This window comes from Oncorhynchus gorbuscha, linkage group LG25 (genome assembly GCF_021184085.1).
Source record: "Oncorhynchus gorbuscha isolate QuinsamMale2020 ecotype Even-year linkage group LG25, OgorEven_v1.0, whole genome shotgun sequence".
In the NCBI taxonomy this organism is placed as follows: domain Eukaryota; kingdom Metazoa; phylum Chordata; class Actinopteri; order Salmoniformes; family Salmonidae; genus Oncorhynchus; species Oncorhynchus gorbuscha.
Window position 1 is genome coordinate 11,285,720 of NC_060197.1, and position 26,684 is coordinate 11,312,403.

The window sequence follows — 26,684 nt, forward strand, 5'->3', positions numbered from 1 at the left end:
AACAAAATATGGAAAAGTCAAGGGGTCTGATTACTTTCTGAATGCACTGTATACCTTGAGAAGTGTAGAAGTATAGTATGCGCAGATGTTGCATCTGGTTCCTCTGCTACATTCGAGGAAGAGATTCCATGGTTGTGGTGAGAGAGCTGAGGTCTCCTGTCCTTGTTTCCAGGGTACCATCCTCATCAACAACCTGGTGAAAGTGGTGCACAGTGATGACCCGAGCATCAATGGAATCATCCATGAGATTGACACCTTCATGATACCAGAGAGCCTGAAGAAGGCTGATGTGATAGAGGGGCCAGTATGTACAAAGATAAAGACTATTTGTAATCAATATACCTGTTGAAATCTGTCAAACACTCCATCATTGGATAACTCAACACCATCTCCCTGTCCCTTTCCCTCTCCATCTCTCCCTTCACAGTTGAACCTCACTGATGTGGCTGATGGTAATGGTTACAAGACCTTCTACAAACTGCTGTTGGTTAGTATTTGTCCCAGTGAAGTTCCTATTTCCTTTATGGATTCTGAGAATAACAATCTTAAACTTCTCCCCTGAAAAGTGTTAAAGAAGGTGTTCTTCTCCGTTTCTCCCCGCAGGACACAGATGTGATGACAATGGTGAACGACCCCCTCCACCAGCCCGTGACATTGTTCCTGCCGTCGGACCGTGCCATGGCCGCACTGCCCCAGGAGCAGAAAGACTTCCTTTACAACACACAGAACAGAGGACACCTGCTGGAGTACCTCAAATACCACATCCTCCGAGACACCAAGGTGTATGCAGCAGAGCTGGTCCACATCGATCCTATACGGACGCTCCAGGGATCCGAACTCAAAGCCAACTGTGGAGGGCTGGACAACATAGTGAGTGAAACAACGTAGAGTTGTGTTTGTACAACACCATAACATGCGGAATCAAATCCATTTCGAGGCCCAAAAAAAAAGTAAGGCCATCTTGTGGTATTTTGGATTGAGAGATGTATGGGATTGAAAGATTGAGAGATTTTCTGAGAGATGTACTTTTCTGCACAGGGTGAAATCGTCCTCAACGACGGGAACTGCCGAATCATCCAGAGGCACCTCCTCTTCAACGGTGGGATAGCCTATGGGATCGACTGTCTGCTGAACCCGCCGAGCCTCGGGGGTCGCTGTGACAAAAAGGAAACTGTAGATTTCCCGGTGAGTGTGACCATATCATGGAGTAGATTTCTTTATTGCTACCGTGGAATAAGGTGATTAGAATTGTTATTGTCTTGGAATGTTTTGTCTCTGTTTCTCCTGTGTGGTAGCTGCCCTGTGCATTCTGCACATCATCAACACGCTGCCCCCCTGGGTCCAAACTCAAGGTATCTGTTCATCCATCCACCCGTCGTAACCGTTATGTGAATACAACACTTGCATCTCTCCCCTACTAAAAACTGCCCCTGTATATGTATTCTGCAGGAGGTGAAGAAATGTGACCTGCACATGATAGTGAATGTGAATAAAGGCTGCCAGGCCATATGTACTTTTGTTCTCTGGCAACCCAAGTGCTGTGCTGGCTTCTACGGACGTGACTGTCTGGGTAAGAACTCTCAAAATTGGACTCAGATCTCCCTGATCATACCAGGACTGCATCACAAATGGCATCTTATTCCCTTTATAGTGCACTACTTGTCAGACGTACTAGGGAACAGGGTACTACTTGGAATGCAGCCTAATAAATAGGACAACAGTGACAGTTTGTGGTGAAAACCTCATAATGAATGTAATTCTCAAAGAATAGCTCCAAAGGTCTCATGCAGTCTCAGAAATGTGATTGGCATTTGTTAAAGCAGGTGGTCGAAGTGAAAGGCCACAGGTCTGAGTTGTTTCCCATCATGCCTTTGACTTCCTGTTCGTGTTTACCTCAAGTTTGTCCTGGCGGGAATTCATCTCCCTGTTTGAACCATGGAAAGTGTGATGACGGTCACCTAGGCAACGGCAACTGCACATGTGACACTGGTTTCCATGGCGACGCCTGTGAGTTGTGTAAAGAAGGCCACTATGGACCGGACTGCACAGGTGTGTAGCGCTCTAGTGTGGATACCTTCATCTCAAGATTTAGTTGTGCTACCTTGTGTGAAGAATTTCATCTTGAACTTGTGTGGCTTAATTTAGCATCCTCTTGAATCATTCTCCATACTGAATCTTGAACCTGATTTGTGATATGATGTCCTTTTTTCCTCAGCATGTAACTGCACAGAGCATGGGTCATGTGAAGAAGGCCTTAAAGGGACAGGCTCCTGTTTCTGTGAACAGGGCTGGACCGGGCAGCGCTGTGAGACACAACTAGGTAAAGAACCACAAGTTATAAAATGTCCACCACACAAAGGAAGCCCAAGAGCCATCATCTTGAAATGGCTGTTTCTGCTACATTTAAAACACTGATATTGATCATTTAAACTTTGATGTTAACTGTTCGTGTCACCCTTCATCCCCTCTCCCTATAGCGGAGGGTCCAGTCTGCTCGCCAACCTGCTCTCAGAACGGCATATGTAAAGAGAACAACACCTGTGTATGTAAACTTTTCTACGAGGGAGACGGCATCAGCTGCATAGGTAATGGCCTGCAGAGACAACACTGGAGTACTACAACACGCACACATACACATACTGTGTATAAGTACACGAAACTATGTACATCACTGTTGATCACTGCTTCTCTTCTGTGTCATGAATTCCTCCTTTTTGCTGCTCCTTCCTCCTCCCCATCGCACTCTAGTGGCCGACCTGTGTAAGTTCTGGAACGGTGGCTGTGCCCAGGGAGCTAAGTGCAGTCAGAAGGGGGAGAAGGTGAGCTGTGCCTGCCCTCAGGGACACTCTGGAGACGGCTTCATCTGTCGGCCCATAGACCCTTGCTCCGTCGATGACAACGGGGGTTGCCACGAGCACGCCACCTGCACCATGACTGGGCCGGTAAGGGGTCAGCCACGGGGTGCCATGGGTACTACAGGGGTTGCTATGGTAACTTATTAGCGTACCGTCAATAGTCCTAGCATGTCAGCTATTTAAATATGAATTCTTTTTTTTGTGTGTGTGTGTGTGTGTGCGTGTCTACAGGGAAAGAAGAAGTGTGTGTGTAAGGATAACTACATCGGGGACGGTGTGACGTGTGAGGTGAAGGAGCTTCTTGTGAACCGTTGTCTCCAGGAGAACGGGCAGTGCCACTCTGACGCCCAGTGTACCGACCTTCACTACGAGGGTACGCCATACTGTGCACTCCTTCTATAGGAGTTTCATTTCAAGTCTGCATAAGAATACGTAGGATATATATACAGTATAGCTCTTTTCCAAGACCCAAACGCACACATGTGGTGTGTGATATGCTGTGATGTTTACATCTTTGCTGCCCCCCTCCCACCAGACAGCACAGTCGGTGTGTTCCACTTCCGGTCCAACAAAGGACAGTACAAGCTGAACTATACATCGGCCCAGGAGGCCTGCACAGGAGAGGGGGGAACCATCGCCACGTACACACAGCTCTCCTACGCACAGCTGGTGAGCAAACACACATTAACACACACCAGAAAAGATACACTAACACATTTACACACACACACACACACACACACACACACACACACACACACACACACACACACACACACACACACACACACACACACACACACACACACACACACACACACACACACACACACACACACACAGACAAACACCTACTATGCTACCCCTCTGTCTCCAGGCTGGGCTCAACCTGTGTGCGGCTAGCTGGCTGGACCAGGCCAGAGTGGCCTACCCCACCACCTACTCCAACCCCAAGTGTGGCTTTGGTCACGTGGGCATTGTAGACTACGGCTTACGCAGCAACCTCAGTGAGACCTGGGACACCTTCTGCTACAGGGTCAAGGGTAAGAGGGGAAAAGGAGAGAAGGGAATAATTGAGAGGGGAGGGGAAAAGGGAGAGAGAGACAGCCCTCTTTATGTGTGAAAAATGTGTTTTCTAAGGTGTTTCATAAGGTGTGTGTGTTCCCCTCCAGAGGTGAAATGTGAATGTAAAGCAGGTTATATAGGAGATGGATACTCCTGCACTGGAAACCTCCTGCAGGTTCTCACTGAGAAGCCCACCTTCTCCAACTTCCTCTCTGTGAGTATCTAAATGGTATCATTCTATTCAGGTTTCGATTTACTGTATGTTCACTCACAGTGGTGTGTTACTGATCCGGTGTCGTTTTTACCTGCAGCAAATCCTGAACTACTCCCAGATGTCCGTGTCAGGAAAACAGTTTATGAAGCGCCTCAGTAACCTGACCATCCAGTCCACGCTGTTTGTACCTGATAATACCGGACTGTACCAGAACCAGGTACAAGAACACCCTGTCAGACACACTGACATGCATTATGATGCACACCCGAACATGTGTATGCACTGTCTCACACAGCTACTCACACACAGCCCTGTACATTACCACCAGAGGCATCATGCCCATAGAGATTTGTCCTCTTTAAATATCCAAAATAATAATAATAATGAAATAAAAGTGTTAGTTACAACCGCAGAACACGTAACCACGCCAGCCCAGGACCTCCACATCCGGCTTCCTCACCTGCTCGATCGTCTGACACCAGTCACCTGGACAGCTGATGAAACTGGGGGTTTGCACAACCGAAAGATTTCTGCATAAACTGTCAAAAACCGTCTTGGGGAAGCTCATCTGAGTGCTTGTCGTCCTCACCAGGGTCTTGACCTGACTGTAGTTCGGCGTCGTAACCGACTTCAGTGGGCAAATGCTCACCTTTCGATGGCCACTGGCACGCAGGCGAAGTGTGATCTTCAGGGATGAATTGTACAGGGCAGATGGCAGACAGCGTTTATGGCATCGCGTGGCTTGCTGATGTCAACGTTGTGAACAGTGCCCCATGGTGGAGGTGGGGTTATGGTATGGGCAGGCATAAGCTACAGACAATGAACACAATTGCATTTTATCGATGGCAATTTAAATGCACAGTCATACCGTGACGAGATCCTTAGGCCCATTGCCACCGCCATCCCCTCATGTTTCAGCATGATCATGCACGGCCCCATGTTGCAAGGATCTATACACAATTCCTGGAAGCTGAAAATGACACAGTTCTTCCATGGCCTGCATACTCACCAGACATGTCACCCATTGAGCATGTTTGGGATGCTCTGGATCGACGTGTACGACAGCGTGTTCCAGTTCCCGCCAATATCCAGCAAATCCGAGTAGCTAGCTTGTCTAATTATCTTAGTTGGCATGCCTAAGTTGGTAAACTTCAGAAAAGCAAGCAATTACTAAATACACTGAATTAGACTCACATTCCTTTCAATCTTTTACCCAGATTTTTGCAGAGAAGCATTTTCTTTGTTAAAAATATAACCACATGAGGTTGGTGGCACCTTCATTGGGGAGGACCGGCTCAGGGTAATGGCTGGAGGTGAATAAGTGGAATGCTGTCAAATGCATCAAACACATGGTTTCCCACGTTAGCGGCGACTGCATTATTGGTAAACGCTGCATATGTCGGCCCAGAACGGAAATGACCTTTAAATGTCTATCGCACAATCTGTACCGCTTCAGTGATCCAGATTGAATAGAGCCCTCTTACTCAGACTTATATGAACATGCATATGTATAAATGTGTACACTCACTCTCCTGTGTTGTATCGCCCAGACACTGACCCACAGGGACATGGAGTACCATCTCTCAGAGGGCCGGGCCTTGGCCCTGAAAGACCTGACCAACGGCAGCCATATCCGCACCCGGCTGGGCCAAAGCCTCGTTGTCCTGGGTATCGTTGACTTCCTCAACCCCAAGGCCCTGGTGAGACATGGAGCTACAGTACTTGTACACATCAACCCTGTACTTAGTGTACTTTGTTCATTCACTCACTGTACCACACTCAGGTTCTCTGTTGTTTTTCAGTCCCCGTTATATGAATGTATGTATGGTTAACCAGCTCTCCTAGATTGGACTAAGATGTTTGAGAAAATGTGAAAATTAGCTACTGAACCAGCCTCATAGACCACATATTATAGAACAGTTTACCACTGAAAATAAAGTCTGACTTCCATGATTGTAGTCTGGGAGCTCAAACTGGTCCCATCCTGATCTCTCTCCGTAGAGTTCCTCCCGTTATATCAACGACCGCTTCATCGTCGACTCCGACATCCTGGCATCCAATGGGATCATCCATGTGCTGCAGGGACCCCTCAAAGCCCCACCCCCTTGGATAGTGGTGAGATTATTACATCATTTTCTGTTTATTTTCTCTCCTTGATCTCTGACGAGATGTTGCTAAACTACTGGTCCTTGATCAGATTTATAGTTTAAGATTAGGACTGGTTCAAATTGTGAGAAGTGATCCTAAACCAGTTGGTAAGGTCAGGTATTGGTGGACTCCTGTGTCTGACTTCTGACCCTATCTGTGACTGGTCCCCCAGCTCCACGCGGGTCACAAGGCAGGGATGGGGATTGGAGTTGTGCTGCTGATCACGCTGATGGCTGGGGCTGGGTTCGTAGGCTACCACTTCTACACCCACAAGACCAAACCGTTCCAGTTCCACTACTTTAAGGTGAGTGTGTTGGTTGAATGATGTCTTGAATGTTGTGCAACGATGACTTTTTGTCTCATTGCAGGCAATCAGCTGTTTACTGATATTCTGTTTGTTCAGAAGCTGACGCACAATAAAACATGGGGAACCTCGAACTTGATAATTGACCTCTGCCCTCTTTTGCAGGAAGAGGACGAGACGCCTCCAGACTGCAACCCTGCCATCTGCAACCCCAACATTGTTAACCCCACTTATGACTCCACCCCTGCCACAAGTGAACCAGTACCATCTGAGCTCCCTGTAAGTGACCCCACCCTAATTTAACTTGTATACCAACCACTGTCGAGAAAATGTGTATAAATAGGAATTCCATTGAACAATTCATGGTGAAATAGCCCCTTTGCTCTAGGGGGTCATACCATAACTCCAGATGACATATGTGTTTTAACAGGAGGACAAACACCAGGTGGTAGAGGGTGGCCCGTATGACCTGCTCCAGGACTGCTGAGAGAGACACACGTCACAGTCCTCACTCTCCCTCTGATAAAGAGGAGTGCTGCTACATGTTGTACACATGTTGACCAGTGGAGGGCAGCACTACAGAAATGTTTTCCGATTGCACCGACATATGAAGCATTTACCATGAATACGGGAACATTGCCGTTAAATTTAAATAGCGCTAAACTTCCACGACACAGCTTGAATCGAGCCCGAAGACTATCCTCCTCAGACAGTTGGACAGTGCCCTAGGAAGGACAAACAGGGCTCAGGCTCCCACAAAACAACCTCACTATGGACTCATTCTCAGTGCCTTGTCTAGTAATGTGACCAGTCTTCCTGTGGCATAATCATGAAAGAGATATTATACAGATTTTTGGGGGGGGGTGTTAATTCATATACAAAATAAGTATTTTAAGTCTCTGTCAAAAGGTGTACCCACAATTTCAAATCTTTAATAGTATGAAACGAAGATAACCAGATGCAACCGTCGTTGTTGATAAAACATTTGAAGCAATGCTTGAGCAAATCTTTCCATTCATCCAACACACTCGAGAAAACTTTTAACCACAGCCAAATATACATATCAACCGAACTCTCAATGTCAAATTATGAAGCAAAGCGTAAGGGTGAAGGGCTCTAGCGTTAGGATCTCGCGCCGTACGCATGGGTTTACATGGTTGAACTCTGGGGCACGGTTGCCTGCTGAGGACTCTGCAGGTCAGTGAGTCAAGGCCACTTGGAGTGGCTGCCACATAAAAGGTGGCATTGGCAGAAGGGTGTGATAACAAGCAGAGGGGGGCAAATTCTTGGGGTTCCCTCTGTGATTACAGACAGCAAAGAGCCGTGCTTATGGAGATACTCCTGTCAGTGGGCACGTCCTCTATAAATGAAAATAAATGTAAAAACGAAGTGCCCACCTTTCCCCCAGGAGTTTCTTCATAGGAGGGGACCCCAGGGATTCACCCCCCATGACATGTACCCGCCTTCCAACCATTACTGAGTGTCAACACAGCCACTCAGGAGCTGACCCTATAACCCCCCCCCATACTTAAATTGGTGAGATCCTTACCAGAGAGCCACTGGCTCTTTCACACTATACATTTGTCATGAATAAAATGCAGAAACAAAGAGCACCACATACTGGTCATTGGTCTCTGTTCCTATAGAAACTATCAGCCCAGGTCAAATCACTAAACTAATTGAACCCATAAATCTAAAAACGGGGTTTGAAGCTCCAAGTCACAGTCCCTTTTGTTGTTGTTGTTGACCTTTAACATAACATGCAGACCTCTTAGTTTTCCCTGGTATTGACAAGCACACCTTTTCAACTAGATTTGACAAGGTCGAAAGTCTAGTTTCTGACGAGCACTGAACGTTTGTCTTTTTCCATCTGTAGTTTGTCAAATCTAAGTGTTCGGTTTCAATATACAGCTAAGATTTTAATTTTTTTTTTTTTTTTAATTCAACACTGACCAGTAAAAAGTATCTTTACATTTTAGTCACACAATCTGTACCGCCTCAGCGATAGACTGAATAGTGCCCTAGGGCTTGGAATTTCTCCTTAAGAGCCCAGTAATTTTGCAGCCGTGCTTGAACCTAATACACTAAGCTTAAGTAATACTACATCAAATATACACAGATGTGGAATATACAGATTTCATTAGGAGCAGTTATGCATTTTAAGCTGTAAAAAAAAAAAGTGACCAAAGGGCTTTTGACGTTTGAACAGCAAACCACAGATTTCTAAGGCAAAAGGTTTAGCAGGACAAAGCTTTCAGAATACAGTATTCTTGATGCTGTCGCTATACAGTTTCTCGTGGTCGGGATAGAGGGCCCGGGTATAGATTTCATTACATGGAACCACTTGACAACTTCAAATAAAAAATAAAAAAAGTCTGATGCAGTCCATGAAATGGTTCACTGGGGTACAATAACTGCACCCAGCCTGAATATCATATTAAAGATATAGCACAAGATTAAAACTGTTGGACAACAACCGTTAAAATGGATGAATGCATTCCCAGAATTCAGATAAAGTGTTCCCTGAAGAACAGATGGCAAAGCTCAAAAACAGCTCATAACAAAGCAGCACTGTACTGTGATGCCAGGGACTCGCCCGTAGGCATGTCTAAAGACTCATCCCTAGGGGGACCTGAGAATATGGTGACGGAAGGAGGCACAGAGAAAATAGACGCTTTTGCTTGTGTATGTGCAATATATGGGTGTGAGTGAGTGAGTGAGTGAGTGAGTGAGTGAGTGAGTGAGAGAGATGAGAACTGACTGAATACAAGGCCACGGTGGTGATCTCCGAGTCACAGAGCTGGTCGGATTGGTAGTTACTGTAGAAAGAGCTGGTCGGATTGGTAGTTACTGTAGAAAGAGCTGGTCGGATTGGTAGTTACTGTAGAAAGAGCTGGTCGGATTGGTAGTTACTGTAGAAACACCTGAGATTTACATGTAGGTAACACCCCTTCTCTCCGCCCTCCATCCCAAGACAAGGGGCAACAACAAGAACGTAACAGGAAGTCCCACGGCAGCAGTCCCACATCACTTCCTCTTCTTAGGGCTCTTGTCAGCATCCCGTCTACTCTCCTCAGAATTCTCCCTCCCTGCTTTGAGACTGGAGGCAGAGGCATTTTTCGCTGCTGGTTGGGCCTTCGCCTTCTTGGCCTTGGGTTCGGCCGGAGTGGGTTTAGCCTTTCGGCCCCCCAGGACCCCGGAGAGCAGGGTTTTGAAGAGCCAGATGGTGGCGACAGTGGCCAGGAGGGACCAGAGCACCAGGTGGCCGGGTAGAGTCTGAACGTGGCCCCGTACCTGCTTCAGAGCCTGGGCCAGAGGAGAGTCAGGACTGGGCTGAATCGGGAACGTCTCCTGCACACAAAGTTAATATGTAAGCACATGGACATACACAACAAAGACACGTAAGAGTGCGAGTGTTGTTGGTATGCGTGTCTGAGAAATCAGACTTGGTACACCTGGCCATACAGCACACACTAGTACGCACTACACACACACAAAAGCAAAGGGGAGCGTGAATTCCATATAGCCAATACAGCACCACATCTAGATTTGGAGGGGCAATCACCACAAGCCACAGTACTGATATTATTAGCACAACACAAAGTTACAACGTAACCCAGTTGAGCAAAAAGGCTTAGCTACCTTGAGTCCGTGCTGGTTGAGCATGGCCTCCAGGGTAGGGTCACCCAGCTGCACTGCAGGATAGAACTCCTCTGAATAGTCTCTCCTCCACCACTCTTTAGGACCAGACCTGACAGGGAAGACAACCAATACACCACTCGTTACCATAGGAACATTTTATTTGTGTCTGGTTGAATCGAGTGGCTTCATCGAATTCTGACAATTAGAATACTGTACATTTTGTGGGCATTTTATGAATAACATCACTTAATATAGTGACTATTTAAGTTCACTTGTAAATATGAACTGATTTCATGAATGAATAATCTAAGGAATTCATGGGTTAACCATTAGCACTCTCTCCCCAGTACACCCAAGTGGAAGCCGTAGGCTGCTCACCAGTCCTGTGCGGTCTGGGTGAACCAGTACTGGTAGAGGCTGGCTCGGAGGTAGACCGGGGGGGCCTGGCTGAATGGGTATTGGGCTGAGTCTGTCTGGATCAGTCTCACCACTGGGACACAGGGAGAGATACAGAGTCATGTGTGAGAAACAGAGTGCAGCATGCAGGCGAGTGGTCATCTGAGTGTTGCTGATATTCCTCCTTTGTTGGAAGGTCAATGATCTACCATGTGTGAGTAAATCACGCCCACCTCACACTGACTAGCAGTTTCACATGTCAGGCGCATACAAGTGAATTTCTGGGCCCGTATTCATAAAGCGTCTCAGAGTAGGAGTGCTGATCGAGGATCAGTTTTGCCTTTAAGATCATAATCAATAAGATTACATAGACAGGAGGGGGAGCTGATCCTAGAAAAGGCCACAGGCCTAAAAACACCCATCAAGAGCCAAAATAAAAAGTAGTCTGTCAGACGCAACCTGCGCTTTCCTCATATTAAAACAAAGACGTCTGTGCTCTACACTTTAATTGAAAAATAGAAGTAATTATCCCAGAGGGCAGTACATACCATCCTTATTGCCCTGCAGTAGGCAGTGCACTAGGCTTGTGAACCAGGGGCTCTGTTCGGCCAGTCCGTGGGCTGCCTGGCTCATCTGCCAGTCTAACCGTGGCTGGTGGGGGGCCACCACTGGAGGGGCCACGCCCACATTTCCCGGCTTGTACATGAACTCTATCTCCTAGGAGGGCCAATTGGGAAAGGTGCATTGAAACACTATACACCTTTCGCAGAACTATATAAGATTGTTTTACTTTATAAAAGTCAAGTAGTTGAGGACGATCATGTGATTGAGGACATTCCATGTCTAATACTGTGAAATCTGAGAAAAAACTAAACTTTTTCAGCCAAAACTATTATTTTGGTCCCCGCTCTCTTACCGTCCAGGTATTCTTGTCCATGCTGCCCTCGAGGACGACCTCTGACCTCCCGTCCACCCTGCTGTCCAGGCTGTAGGCACTGACCAGTCTATAGCGCTCCACTAGGCTGTAGGCCTGTCTCACCTCCGGGAGGATCTTACTGCTGTACACCTGTTCCATGGACGAGTAGGGCACCTGGGGACCATGACCAATCAGAGAGAATCTTACAAACAGTGCCAACTACTAGACCAATAGTAACTCCAACAGACCAATTAGGTAGATTTATGCTGTCTTCATTAAAATGATTCACAATCAGAAGGCTCCCTGTGTGACTCACCACACTGATAGCAAACACGGCGACTGCAGCAGAGACAATGACAGCCCATTGGACAAGACCCCAGAGCTTCCAGAGACACCCTCTAACACACACACACCTGGGGGGTGGAACACAGATCTGAGATCAGTGGACATTAAACGCAAAACAAGGATGACTCACGCTGCAACGGGGCAGACCACTGTTCTGGGGTCAAATACATTTAAACTCAGTTTTTCACAATTCCTGACTTTTAATCCCAATGTCCTGTCTCAGGTCAGTTAGGATCACCCAATTTATTTTAAGAATGTGAAATATCAGAATAATACTAGAGAGAATGATTTATTTCATCACATTCCCAGTGGGTCAGAAGTTCACATATACTCCATTAGTATTTGGTAGGATTTCCTTTAAATTGTTTAACTTGGATCAAATGTTTTGGGTAGCCTTCCACAATAAGTTGGGTGAATTTTGGCCCATTCCTCCTGACAGAGCTGGTGTAACTGAGTCAGGTTTGTAGGCCTCCTTGCTCGCACACACCTTTTCAGTTCTGCCCATAATTGTTCTATAGGATTGAGTTCAGGGCTTTGTGATGGCCACTCCAATACCTTGTCTTTGTCCTTAAGCCATTTTGCCACAACTTTGGAAGTATGCTTGGGATCATTTTCCATTTGCGACCAAGCTTTAACTTCCTGACTGATGTCTTGATGTTGCTTCAATATCCACATAATTTTCCTACCTCATGAAGCCGTATATTTTGTGAAGTACACCAGGCCCTCCTGCAGCAAAGCACCCCCACAACATGATGCTGCCACCCCCATGCTTCACGGTTGGGATGGTGTTCTTCTTCCTTGCTGAGCTGCCTTTCAGGTTATTTCGATACAGGACTCGTTTTACTGTGGATATAGATGCTTTTGTAACTGTTTCCTCCAGCATCTTCACATCTCCTTTGCTGTTGTTCTGGGATTGAGTTACACTTATAGCACCAAAGTACGTTCATCTTTAGGAGACAAAACACGTCTCCTTCCTGAGCGGTATGACAGCTATGTGGTCCCATGGTGTTTATACTTGTGTACTATTGTTTGTACAGATGAACATGGTACCTTCAGTCGTTTGGATATTGCTCCCAAGCATGAACCAGACTTGTGGAGGTCTACAATTTATTTTCTGAAGTCCTGGCTGATTTGTTTTGATTTTCCCATGATGTCAAGAAAAGAGGCAGTGAGTTTGAAGGTAGGCCTTGAAATACATCCACAGGTACACCTCCAATTGACTCAAATGATGTCAATTAGCCTATCAGAAGCTTCTAAAGCCATGGCATAATTTTCTGGAATTTTCCAAGCTCTGTAAAAGGAACAGTCAACTTAGTGTATGTAAACTTCTGACCCACTGGAATTGTGATACAGTGAATTATTGGTGAAATAATCTGTCTGTAAACAATTGTTGGAAACATGACTTGTGTCATGCACAAAGTAGATGTCCTAACCGACTTGCCAAAACTCTAGTTTGTTAACAAGAAATGTGTGAAGTGGTTGAAGAACAAGATTTAATGACTCCAACATAAGTGCATGTAAACTTCTGACTTCAACTGTATTTCACAATTGAAAAACTCCTGGTCCTAAGATTTACCATCTTTGAATCGCAAACTTTATTCCAGATACTGTTTTAGTATGATACAGCCTACTCACCCCAGCATGGCTGCCACCACCTCCCAGGTGAGAGAGAGAACTCCTACCCAGATAGTGGGTCCTGTCACAAGCTTCAACCAATTGTCAAACTGCTGCTGGGTGAAGGCTACAAAACAGGACAAATACATGAAACAAAATCACTTAACTATTAACATAAATGTATTGTCAATGATTGACATCCATCAGGAAATAAAATAAAGCAACACTACTGAGTCACAAGGTATACAGTAATATATAGATGTTAACCTACAGAGTCACTAGGTATACAGTAATATATAGATGTTAACCTACAGAGTCACTAGGTATACAGTAATATATAGATGTTAACCAGAGTCACTAGGTATCAGTAATATATAGATAATATATAGATGTTAACCTACCGAGGTCAGTAATATATAGATGTTAACCTACAGAGTCACTAGGTATACAGTAATATATAGATGTTAACCTACCGAGTCACTAGGTATACAGTAATATATAGATGTTAACCTACAGAGTCACTAGGTATACAGTAATATATAGATGTTAACCTACAGAGTCACTAGGTATACAGTATTACAGTGCCTTCAGAAACTCTTCAAACCCCTTGACTTTTTCCTTATTTTGTTACATTGCAGCCTTATTCTAAAATGGATTAACTATACCCCATAATGACAAAGTGAAAAAAAGGTTCTGTATTTTTTTGCAGTAAATTAAAAGTAAAAACATAAATACCTAAATAAAGTAAGTATTCAGACCCTTTGCTATGAGACTCCAAATTGAGTTCAGGTGCATCCTGTTTCCATTGATCATCCTTGAGCTGTTTCTACAACTTTATTGGAGTCCACCTGTGGTAAATTCAAATGATTTGGAAAGGCACACACACCTGTCTATATAAGGTCCCACAGTTGACAGTGCATGTCAGAGCAAAAACCAAGCCATGAGGTCAAAGGAATTGTCGAGACAGGATTGTGTCAAGGCACAGATCTGGGAAGGGCTCCAAAAAATGTCTACAGCATTGAAGGTCCCCAAGAACACGGTGGCCTCCATCATTCATAAATGGAAGAAGTTTGTAACCACGATGACTCTTCCTAGAGCTGGCCTCCCAGCAGCCAAACTGAGCAATCGGGGGAGAAAGGCCTTGGTCGGGGAGGTGACCAAGAACCAGATGGTCAGTCAGAGAGCTCCAGAGTTCATCTGTGGAGATGGGAGAACCTTCCAGAAGGACAACCATCTCTGCAGCACTCCACCAATCAGGCATTTATGGTAGTGGCCAGACGGAAACCACTCCGCAGTAAAAGGCAGGGACTGGGGGACTAGTCAGGATAGAGGCAAATATAAACAGAGCAAAGTGCTGAGAGATCGTTGATAAAAACCTACTTATGTAAATGTGATTTGTTTTAAATGTTATAGATTTGCAAAAAAATAGTTTTTGGATTTTTTTTTTTTTAAATTGCTCAATCAATTTCAGAATAAGGCTGTAACGTAACAAAATGTGGAAAAAGTCAAGGGTATTGAATACCAAATGCACTGTTAACCTACCGGTTTTAGAGGTCATGGTCTTGGCCTCCCAGTCCATTTCCAGTGTGAAGAACACTTTAGTCCCATAGATGATGGCAGCAAATACAGCCAGCAACACCAATGACATTATGGTTTGGTGCCAGGCTGCAAAAAAACAACTTAATTAGATTAGGTACTCTTAGTATCAGAGTCCATCATTTGTTGTTGTCCAGCTACTAAAAATGTATTTTGTGAGTTACGTTAAGGGGTTACACTTTTAGGACATTAGGAATGTTAACTTAGAGATAAACAAAATACATCACAGAAGTACTTAAACAGGATAACACCTGACAGATCAGACCACTCTGCCTGAGAATAAAACAATGACCCCCCCCCTTTCCTCTCCCTGCCATCAAGACTCAAGGACACCCATCGGAACTGAACCAGTGTTGTGCTGGCATGCACTCAGCAATGCACCCCTCACTGTGCTGGCCAACTGGCAAGGCAGAATAGGGAAAAAAAAAGGAAGCTGATCATTACTGTAACAGCCTTTGTGTTTTCTAGTACCTTCCACCAGCTTAAAGCACCATACTGGGTGTGGATAATGCCGTTTTAGGGAGAAAGCTGTCCTGAACGTCTACTCTGGTGTTAAATGTGAGATGTGAGAGTTGCATAAGAAGAGAAGTGAGGTCATACTCTTGGCGCTCTTCTTCTTGGCGTGGCCCAGCCAGTAGCTGATATGGTCGTCGTCCAACAGGGAGAAAGTCAGAGCCAGGGAGAGGAAGGGGAGGAAGCCATAGTTCCCCACGAACATTAACTTCACCTGGTACACTGCCTGGTTATCAGTTACAGAGAGAAGTGGGTTAGATAAAGATAAAGGCATTGTGCAAATTACATGTGTGGGGTCGCAATCCTGCAAACACTCAAATTCCCCTTAGACATGTGTATAGTTAGGGGTCATTCGTTCACCATCAAGCATACAAATGTCACACAAATGACACACACGTCAAGAGCCATATAGCAGCAGTCTGGCAATTCCCTGGATGATAACAGACTAGACAATTTGTACTGTAGGTAGGCGTTTTTCTGAACCTCTCCTCCCTCAGCCAGACCTCAACACTTGATAGCGATTTAGGCGGCAGGAGGAAACATTGAAAACAAACTGGGAAGCCTGTATATCAGTGTGTTCAATCCTTTCTTAGACATTTTACATGCTCATGTTTAGCAGCTGCTGGTGTAACCACACACACACACACACACACACACCTGAATGTAGAAGGCTGCCAGTCTGAGGTGGCGGATGGGGGCGAAGTAGAGGGGGGGCACAGCGATCTCGGTCACCAACAGACTGACAGTCCCCAGCTTCAGGTACCAGTCTGGCAGCTGCTGGATGAACCAGGACCAGGGCAGGGGGATGCCTTGGGCCTCAAACATGTGGTTCACCGCTGGGAAGAGGGAGGGGTTTGATGGGGTGACAGAGGGGAGGGAAGATATGAGACATGGATGAGTAAAGATTGACCCATAACACTGCACCTCGCACCTTTTTGAAATCACGTTTTTTTAAATCGCTGACACTTTTCCTGAACTGCGACTGATATGTAGTGAGGCTCGAGGCATCATCATTACCATCATGGAAGTTAATGAGAATACTGCCGCTGGGTGAGGTACACACCCCTTACATGACGCACACTTTACAGTCATAGCCAAGCACACGCACTCCTTTCTCAATGCCTTTATTAATAAATCTACAAGCATGAGTAATGTTATCATTGCTCAACCAGTCTTCACATTACTCGTACCATTGAACATAGACTCCCAATTAGTTGCAGTCCAGAAGCTGTTGGGACACTGGCCTGACATTGGGATCAGGAGTCTCAATTTCAGCCCAAGGTCCCAACAGACTCCCATTTAGTTGCAGTCCCGAAGATACACTAAACAAAAATATAAACGCAATGTAAAGTGGATCCCTTGTTTCATGAGCTGAAATAAAAAGATCCCATATATTTTCCATACACACAAAATGCTTTTCTACCAAATTTTGTGCACAAATTTGTTTACATCCCTGTTAGTGAGCATTTCTCCTTTGACAAGATAATCCATCCACCTGACAGGTGGCACATCAAGAAGCTGACTAAACAGTATGATTACACAGGTGCACCTTGTGCCTGGGCACAAGAAACAACCACACACAAAAAAAGTACACCAGAGCCGTTACTAGAGCCGCCCACCAGAGCCATCGCTGATTGAATGTTAATTTCTCTACCATAAGGTCATAATGTCATTTTAGAGAATTTGTCAGTACTCCAGCCGGCCTCACAACCCACAGACCATGTGTAACCACGCCAGCCCAGGACCTCCACATCCGGCATCTTCACCTACGGGATCGTGTGAGACCAGCCACCCGGACAGTTGATGAAAATGAGGAGTATTTCTGTCTGTAATATTTTTATTTTACCTTTATATAACCAGGTAGGCTAGTTGAGAACAAGTTCTCATTTACAACTGCGACCTGGCCAAGATAAAGCATAGCAGTGTGAACAGACAACACAGAGTTACACATGGAGTAAACAATAAACAAGTCAATAACACAGTAGAAAAATAGAAAAAAAGAGTCTATATACATTGTGTGCAAAAGGCATGAGGAGGTAGGCGAATAATTACAATTTAGCAGATTATCACTGGAGTGATAAATGATCAGATGGTCATTTGCAGGTAGAGATACTGGTGTGCAAAAGAGCAGAAAAGTAAATAAATAAAAACAGTATGGGGATGAGGTAGGTAAATTGGGTGGGCTATTTACCGATGGACTATGTACACCTGCAGCGATCGGTTAGCTGCTCAGATAGCAGATGTTTAAAGTTGGTGAGGGAGATAAAAGGCTCCAACTTCAGCGATTTTTGCAAGCCCTTTTATGGGGAAAAACTAATTCTGACTGGCTGACTCTTTATTAAATCGACTGATTTCCATTTATAAACTAACTCAGTAAAAATCATTGAAATTGTTGCGTTTATATTTTTGTTCAGTATACATTGAACAGTACAGTTTTGTGTCATAAGAGTTTCCCCCGTCTCACCGGTGAGCCCCCACCAGCTGGGGCAGTGGCTGGCCAGCTTGGCGACCCCGGAGCCAAAGGTGAGGCGGAACAGGAGCCAGCGCACCAGCCAGAAGGTCACGGCGTCATGCTGACGGAATGCCGAGCGCCACCGCAGGAGGTTGAGCGGCGCGACGAGCACGGTCAGGAAGCCCGCCTCCAACAGCAGACTGTCCCTATGGGAGGGAATCAAACGAGACATTAATAATCAAATACCTCTCATTGGGGAAAGAATCCCCAGTCCTCCTCACATCATAACTATAAATGTATAAGGCACTGAAATCACTCCAACAACCCAAAATCTCAGGTCTCAAAGAAATGACAAAGTTGATAAATAAATAAATACAATCAATAGATTACATTTCACATGAAATTCCTGCACCAGAAGGCTACATGAAATTCCTGCTCAACACAGTGGAATACAGTACATATCACTGAGCTTCAAATCCAATGACAGTGCCTTCCAGGGAATCAGTTAGCCTAGTAGAAGCAATGCCCGTTAGAGCCAGAGGCACTGAGACGCCATAACATACTGGTAGCTGTGCATCTGAAAACCGGTTGTCGGTTGGCATTCTCTTCATGCGGAACCAAATGGTGTGTGTTAGTGGATAGCCAGCTAACTATAAACAGTTCAGACACACCCACCCCTACTACTTATAAAAACACAACCAGGCAACTATTTTTTTATCTATTTACTACTCCATGCAACTGCTGGGGAAACCAAAGCCTTGCACAGGCCCAGTCCTGGCCATTCTGACACTCTAGGCGAGACAAAAACTAATTCCGACCACCATATACCTCCACAAAACTAGAATAGTCCCTGTAAGCAAAATGACGTTGAAAATACATCTTTAGCAGAGGTGGAAAAATTCATACTTTTTAGTCCTTTGTTTGTCCTGATTCCTGTGACAAATACATTAGGATATGGTGTTCGCTAACACGTCAGCGCATTTTTATATTTGATCGGGCACCATTTACGTTCAGCTGTTTGATTGGAGAAACGTGCAATGATGTAAAAAGTGTCTGCCTCAATACATTTTCATTCCGCAGTCTAGATCTGCTACATGATTTTTGGTTTGTTCGATTCATTTTTCCATAGACAGAAAGTTGATGGATGCATCTCTCCAACAGCACCCTGGAGAGGCACGCTGGGAATGGACAAAGCTAAATATTTTTCACCCCCGCCTTTGACAAAGTGGACACTGCTTATCACAGGGTGTCATCAGAGCTCACCTAAAACTCCCACAAGCCGCTGGTTGAAAGAAACTGTCATTGTTTTTGGGAAGAATTATGTTAGGTTTTATGTGTTGTTTCCAAGGTATGCCTTGGTCAGTTTAGCCCTTGTCAATCTACTGCCATAGGCAGCCGCTTAATCATGCCTAATAGCAACATCTCCAAGCTTAGCTAAAAGTCAATAACTCTAAAACCATATTACATGTGTGATAGATGTCCTTCAATGCAAAGTCTGCTTACCTGTATAAAATAAAACATGCACGATGTCGAAGACTGATACATACGTACAAACACTTTCAACAACCGTTCTAGTCGCAAGATAGACAACCGGTGCGCTGTACGTTTGTTTATTACATATTACAAGCTCAGAATTATGAGGAGTGGATAGTGAATTTGACTGGCAAATGGTTCCAATAGCGGTTTCTTGTCCGACACTGATGCTCTTGCAGTAAAACCCATGTCTGATAACAACATGACATCACACAGACCCAGTAGACATTGTGTTCAGCAATAACACTTTAGTAAACAAATGTCTTTTCGTTTCAAAGTCTGAGCTTTGCAGCCTGTTACACTCCATCAATTCAGCCCATATGAACATTCAGAACAGATCACTTACCACTGAAAACGCAGAAAGTCTTGACCCACCTGTCAAGAGTAAATGATGTTGATTAATTTACTGTATCGTTAATTTACTGTACAGTATCTAACCAAACCAGTGGCAGACAACCACCCCCGCCCACCGACCTGACAGAGGGAGAGGTAGAGGGCCCAGAGGCAGAAGAACACCAGGCTGTCTCGGAGGGGCTCCAGTAGGGCTGCTCCCAGGGCTAAGAGAGCCCCCGCCAGGCAGAGCAGCTCCATTGCCTGCTGGGCGTCCAGGTCCAGACCCAGCCGGGGCCCCAGCCACAGCAGGGAGGGGTGGGCATGGATCTGCTCCAACACTGGTCTGGAGCCGTCCACACGGGGCTCCACCAGGCGCACAGGCAGGACCCCCTCATTGCCATAGAGACCTGGCCACCGAGACAAAGAGCAGGGATGGATAAACAAAACAGAGAGGGGGGGGTTATTGAGAATGGGGTTAATGAAGAGGTCATGTTCACATAATTAAAGTGGGTTTATGGTACCCTGCTAAATAGTTCAAAGGTCATGCATGTGAAAACAAGACACTTGTTTTATCTGTGCTGTCTTTTTATTCAGTCAAATGGAACATGTGAAGGGAAGGTGGAGCTTAGAAGCTTACATTGCTTATGGGTTGAGCCTAGATTGTGATCAACTGATTGGAATGTGGCGTTAATGCGTGGAATAACTTTTTAATAAAAAAAACTGAAAGCATCCAGCTCATCTTACTACAGTTAATTGGAATCTAGTTCTTTTAGTGTACATTTGAGACGACAGGTGAAGCTGACAGACCAGAAGTGCCACTACGACATACCTGGCACACAGAGTGGACCAACTGAAAGTATGCTCACATTTGGAATTAGAAGCAGAGAAATAAAGTAAAACACAAGCACTAAATTGTGCAACGATGACTCATTCATGTTCAATGCATCTCATCTTGCCAGCACTTGTCAAATGAGATGTGTTATTTCAGTAAGGCCACCTGCTACCAGTCTGTAAAGTGACTATGGAGTGGATTGCAAGCAATGGACATATACATATTTTGCCCTTGGTAAAATTTATTTTGTATTGGATATTTGATTTTCTCATCAATAGCTATTGAAACAAGCATACCATGACTATGACGATAATACTATCTAAATCAGGGGTGGATGGAGAAAAGTCCACACTTGAATTTTTCATAATAAGATTTCAATCTTCAATAGCTCTTACACAAAGCGTTCCATGACTATGAAAATGATCAATTCTATATTATAAAGTCGGCGGTTTGAGCCCCGAATGCTGATTGGCTAAAAAGCCATGGCATATCGGACCGTATACAACATGTATGACATTTTCTTTTACTATTCTAATTTGATTTGATTTTACATTGGTAACCAGTTTATAATAGCGATAAGGCACCTCAGGGGTTTGTGGTATATGGTCAATATACCACAGCAACTGGCTGTATCAAAGCACTCCGCATTGCGTCGTGCGTAAGAACAGCCCTTAGCCGTGGTATACAGGCCATATACCACACCTTCTCGGGACTTATTGCTTAAATCGGGGGAGGATGGACATGTTTGTTTGTGTAAAGAAAAGTACAAACACTACACCTTGTATTCCAAAACTCCTGAAACCAACATCAGCGGGAGTGTATGATGATTACAATTTGGCGGCGTCTAGTCAGAAATCCTGCCTGTTGGTTTCGGGCGTTTTGGAATACAAGGTGTAGCGTTTGCACCTTTCTTTACAATCGCAGTGAAATCCACGGAATGTTCCACACAGGAACAGCCGACGACAATACCGCACCGAATAAATGACGAGCTGTGAAGGTTTCCAAGGGTAAATATCATCCACACACACACACACACACACACACACACACACACACACACACACACACACACACACACACACACACACACACACACACACACACACAAAATGCTGAGTTGATTAGCAGGTGGACCTAATCACTACGTGAGTGAATGGGGCTGTCCATTAATCACCCTCCTCCCACCCCAACAACCTGTTATTTAACAGAAATAAATATTGAAGACGAAACGTAAAAACCTCAAATCTATAGAAAATGTTTTATCCATCCTCCCCCGATTATGAATAAATCATTTTCATAGTCATAGCGTGCTTTGTGTAAAAGCTATTGAAGTATTAAATCCCCCTGGTAAAGAAAATCTAAATGTCTTTAAAAAGAATAAGAAGTGGATTTGTCAATCCTCCCCCGATTCTGAATTGTTCATAATAATATAATGTTTGGTTCAATAGCTATTGAGGAGACAAACCCAAGATTCAATATAAAAATACATTTTACCTTGGTACATTTCACATACAATTTGCATAAGATGGCTGCATGATAAAGTAAAGTGGTGTGATGACAGTGATGGCAAATCAACATGACTACAAGTTCGTATTTAGACTGGGAAAACGTGAAAATGCGACTACAAGTCAGAACTGTTTAGAGTCTGAGCCAAACTCTAATACTTGATTGATGACGAGTTATTCCCAACGCACTCAGCGCTCGCAGGAAGCTTCAGTGTGCACATTCTGGGGGAAATCCTAACCCTCAAACAGACAGACACAGCCATAAAAAAGGCACCGACAACGACCATTGTAAAGAAACCATCCACTTGCCCCAAGCAAATATCTAAACGGGCATCTGTCAAATAATGGCCAGTGCTGTCAGGACGTGGCCATAGCATGTAAGGCCACATCACTTCTATTGCTGCCAATTTGCCTCACTCTCCTTTATAAAGCCAGCCTGCCCAAGCCTCATACGAACTTGTGAGCTCGCGAGATCAGGATGTTTGGTTCCCCTTACTACGCGTAGTGCCATTCTATAACAAGTCATTCACCTAGACAACTAGTTAATGTTTAGAAATAAATACGAACACATCAATGTAGATCTGTGTACCTAAAGTATCAAACAATAGTCTACTGAATATACACTCGAAAGACATTCTCCTTTTCTAGGCCTAAACTATAGTGATGGTGCAGGAGTTGTAACACTGTAGCAAAGGCAATGAACCTAGCTTAACACGTGGAAATTGTCATTAGGTCTCCCGATCAGTCCAACAACACAGGCTAGTTCAGAAAGTAGTCATTTCACCCCCCAGTGTACTTAACCGACCAGATGCAACAACATTAATCAGTTCATCAACACAAGCGAAATATTTGGAAAAAAGTGGGAACCACCCGACTCAACAACGCAGACCTGAATACCTTTCCATGATCACAAACTGTCAACCAATAATAAGGTTCCTTCGATTGCAATTAATAAATATATGTTAAATAGATAAATGTTGTTTTACCTGGTATCTGAACATAGAGGGATGCAAAAGCAAACATGTAAATAATTGCCATACTCCATAAAAACATATGACGCGGTAATCTGGTTTCCCCCATGTTTACGGCTTGGCGTTCCTGCTAAATATAAAACTATTTCCTACTTCTCTCAACACAGCACGAAGAAATAACCACTGCTGTGCAATTCATCCAGGACGGTAAAAAAAAAAAGTGGATGGTGCAGAAGGCGTGGTTCTTCGTCTTCTTCTCTTCTGTGGAATTTATATCGCGGTTGGCAACCAAATTTAAACTGCATTACCGCCACCAACTGGACTGGAGTGTGGACCAGAGACAGCGAAGGTCTCTAAATCCTACCCAATAATCTCGTTTTCCTATGGAAAGGAAATACATCATTAAATACTACATCCCCTGAAGATTTCCCCAGCAGTTCACTTAATCCTGGCTCTTCAGCCCCATTACACCTCAAATCTAATAACATTCGCGGCCTTTCTCTCACATATTTCTGCCACTTAAATAGAACACGTTCCACTGTCTCCGTCTCCTCCTGACAATGATCACACATCCAAGTCGGATGTTCCGCCAACACTTTCAACGTACTATTTAGCCTTGTGTGTCCCAGTCTCAGCTTTGTGACCACTTTCCTCCCTTCTGTCTCGGGCCAGGGAAGTGTCATTATTCCTTTGATGTGCAGCCAGAAGAGTTCAAGAAGCGATTAGTGAAGTAGAGCAGTGGTCCGTCAGGTGGGGCTTCAGGTGTTCAGTTGAGAAAACACAGACTGTGTTTTTGTCTAGAAAGAAGGTTGGGGAGGAACTATACTTGAAGCTGTATGGAAGGAATCTGGAGAGGGTGGGAGGGGTTTAGGTTCCTGGAGTCTGGTTTGACACTCGGATGACAAAATTAAAATCCTTCATCCAGTTAAAAACCCTTCCTCCAACCCCCATATTATCCAGCTTGATACATAGGCCTTCCTTCAACATCATATCATTGGCCTTCTCTACATCAAAGAAAACGGCAACCACCACCTTCTTATTTGCCTTCCCTGAACCCACTTTGATCTGGTGACATTAGTCTTTTACTCTCCAGAAAGTAAGTCAGCCTTCCCGTTATCATCCTTTCCATAAGTTTACATACGTGAGATGTCAACACTGTCGGCCTATAGCTTGAAGGATTGGTAGGGTCTTTCCCAGGTTCACGTATTAGCACCACTAGCGCCTCTTTCCAACTTCCTGGCAGCAGTTTCCCTTCCTGCCACACCTTCTTGTAAAGGCCCAATACTTTCCCCATTGCAGCGTCACTGAGATGAGCCATCATGATGTAACACATCTCATCCTTCCCAGGAGATGTTACCCCAGCTTTAGTTAATGCTCTCTTCGTGTCGGCCAACGTAAAAGGGCCATTCAATGTATCCCCCCACCATCTCTCTCTGATCCGTGACCCCCGGATGCTCTCCGCTGACCCTCTCTCTCCCATGCTGCCTCTCTTCTGTCAGATTGTTTGAGCTGTGCATCATTCACAAATGCCTGGTTTAGCATCTTTGCCTTCTCCATATGCAGCAATCCCCCCACTTTTCAGCACAGAGAGATGCCAATCTCTTCTGTCCCCATTCATCCTCTTAACCATCCCCCATACCTCTCCCGCACGAGTGGTCCTGCTTATGTTTCCACAGAACCCGGCGCAAATACCCCCTCTTAGCTGTCCTAATGACCCTCCTTACTACTGCTTGTGCTTGCTTATACTGAATCCGGTGCTGGAAATTATGGGACCTTTTCAACATTCTGAAAGCGCCGTTCCTACTCTTCGCTACTTCTCCACACTCTTCACGCCACCAGGGGACTGCGTTACTCTTTCTCCCCCCTGTACCCATAGGAATCACCTGCCTTGCTGCCCCTACTATTGTGCCTCTTAATCCATCATTGACTGTTTCTATACCTGATTTAAGATCAACCTGAGACAACTCCTGTTCACTCAACTCCTGAAACAGACCCCACTCTGCTTTACCAAATATCCATTTCCTACTGATTCGTCCTCCCTCAGTCCTACAGTACACATGGCAGGATAGTGATCACTACCCACGGTAGATTCCTCTAAAACCTCCCAACGACATCCGTCTGCCATTCAACTTGAGATCCAAGTAAGAACCAGAGCAGATTCATTTCCAGTTACTGGGTTAATCCTGGTTCCCCGGCCGTCATTAAGACTCACAAGCCCTTTCTCATCCAGTATTCCCTCCAACACTAGTCAGTTTACCTCAGTCAGTAGCCCTCCCCATAGTGCACTATGAGCATTAAAATCCCCACACCACATTACCCGTCTCCTATCTTGACCTTCTACATTCCCAAGGGACAGCAACTCCCTCCCAACCACAATGTTACCACTACGTACTACTGTTCCACTCCTTCTCCCACACACCTATATGTGTTCCCTTGCTTTATAAAGGTAACACACCCTCCTCCTCCCCCATCATATCTCTATGATATCTCTATGGACTGCAACATAACCCTGTAATACAAAATCGAGAGTAGGTTTTAGCCATGTCTCCTGGAGACATGTCACATCAGGTTTGGCTGGTAACTCCTCAATAAACTGTTTGAACTCTTGACCATTAGCCATCAAACTTCTGGCATTCCATTGAAGGATTAACGCAATAATGCAAATGAACCAATACATGATTCCTGGCTGGAATCCACCTTTTTCCACTCCACCACTACACTCCGTCCCGTCCTCCTCAACTCCCTACCTTTCCATGCATCTCTGCTCCAGTCACAGCTCAGCGTTGCTCAACCACCTCCACCGGATTTCCCCTCCGTTTCGTTTATCTTCGTTGAAATCTATTAACTTAGCTATATTGAATAATCATTGTTTATCTATCCTAATTCACCAAATGTGGACAGCTTCTCAGCCCGGTGTGGTTTCTCACTTGCTATGGCCACAATAGAGCTCCACAGTGGAGGTGTCATCATACCCATAAAACCTAGCGGTCAAATAGGAAAATGGTTCCAATTGTTTTTCCACCATTCATTTTTCCCATAGGGAATTTTATAAACACTGAACAGTCACCTTGTCCTAAAGAGATTTACATGATTATCAAAATGTCACTCCAGGTTAAGCCTACATGAAACACAGCTCTTATTCTGTGTTGGAACCATTTCTTTGTTTGACCACTAGGTTTGATGGGTATTATGACTCAAACTGTGGTACTCTCTAGAGCTGCCATCTTGTAGTCCTAAAACTTGGAAATAAATAAAGCCAACACTATGGGAAAAATTAATTTTTGTAATTTGGAAAACACACAGAAAAAGGTCTGAGGTCAACACAGGCTTATGATATCTTATATGTTTTGTTTTATGAGATAATAGCAGTCAATTAACATGACATTTATGATGCGTTTATCCACGTGCCACGCACGCCCTTATGATACAAAATCATTGAGTTGTATTGAG

The 26,684-nt window shown here is 44.7% G+C and overlaps 2 protein-coding genes across 3 annotated transcripts in view; one reads left to right on the top strand and one right to left on the bottom strand.

Moving 5' to 3' along the window:
* stab2 (stabilin 2) overlaps window positions 1-7,319 on the top strand; it is a 33,719-nt gene extending 26,400 nt beyond the window's left edge. For both annotated transcript variants that reach the window (XM_046327795.1, XM_046327796.1), the window contains 20 exons: window positions 173-304; window positions 428-487; window positions 604-870; window positions 1,039-1,185; window positions 1,296-1,352; window positions 1,450-1,570; window positions 1,900-2,049; window positions 2,216-2,320; window positions 2,478-2,585; window positions 2,749-2,942; window positions 3,087-3,228; window positions 3,391-3,524; window positions 3,733-3,898; window positions 4,028-4,134; window positions 4,232-4,351; window positions 5,685-5,834; window positions 6,136-6,249; window positions 6,455-6,586; window positions 6,752-6,866; window positions 7,015-7,319. In XM_046327795.1, the coding sequence (XP_046183751.1) occupies window positions 173-304; window positions 428-487; window positions 604-870; window positions 1,039-1,185; window positions 1,296-1,352; window positions 1,450-1,570; window positions 1,900-2,049; window positions 2,216-2,320; window positions 2,478-2,585; window positions 2,749-2,942; window positions 3,087-3,228; window positions 3,391-3,524; window positions 3,733-3,898; window positions 4,028-4,134; window positions 4,232-4,351; window positions 5,685-5,834; window positions 6,136-6,249; window positions 6,455-6,586; window positions 6,752-6,866; window positions 7,015-7,073 (2,580 nt within the window). In that variant the 3' untranslated portion in view covers window positions 7,074-7,319. The remainder of the gene's footprint in view (window positions 1-172; window positions 305-427; window positions 488-603; window positions 871-1,038; window positions 1,186-1,295; window positions 1,353-1,449; window positions 1,571-1,899; window positions 2,050-2,215; window positions 2,321-2,477; window positions 2,586-2,748; window positions 2,943-3,086; window positions 3,229-3,390; window positions 3,525-3,732; window positions 3,899-4,027; window positions 4,135-4,231; window positions 4,352-5,684; window positions 5,835-6,135; window positions 6,250-6,454; window positions 6,587-6,751; window positions 6,867-7,014) is intronic.
* A 179-nt stretch (window positions 7,320-7,498) lies between these two features.
* On the bottom strand, window positions 7,499-23,458 carry LOC124013519 (lipase maturation factor 2-like). The gene is made up of 14 exons (XM_046327798.1): window positions 23,250-23,458; window positions 20,068-20,333; window positions 19,940-19,968; window positions 18,073-18,266; window positions 16,266-16,444; window positions 15,696-15,834; window positions 15,042-15,164; window positions 13,521-13,626; window positions 11,857-11,953; window positions 11,541-11,714; window positions 11,173-11,341; window positions 10,607-10,718; window positions 10,229-10,337; window positions 7,499-9,937 (listed from the first exon to the last, which is right to left on the bottom strand). Exons 1-14 carry the CDS (start codon window positions 23,341-23,343, stop codon window positions 9,614-9,616), a joined length of 2,115 nt encoding a protein of 704 aa, XP_046183754.1. The 5' UTR covers window positions 23,344-23,458; the 3' UTR covers window positions 7,499-9,613.
* Window positions 23,459-26,684: the final 3,226 nt, after the last annotated feature.

Bases quoted from the DNA above. Each gene is read 5' to 3' on its own strand.
- LOC124013519 (XM_046327798.1), bottom strand. From the start codon at position 23,343: ATGGGGGAAACCAGATTACCGCGTCATATGTTTTTATGGAGTATGGCA. The intron at 16,445-18,072 runs GTGAGACGGGGG...CCCTCTTCCCAG, and splicing joins CAGCTGGTGGGGGCTCACCG to CGGTGAACCACATGTTTGAG. The intron at 9,938-10,228 runs GTAGCTAAGCCT...CTTTGTGTGCAG, and splicing joins TCAACCAGCACGGACTCAAG to GAGACGTTCCCGATTCAGCC.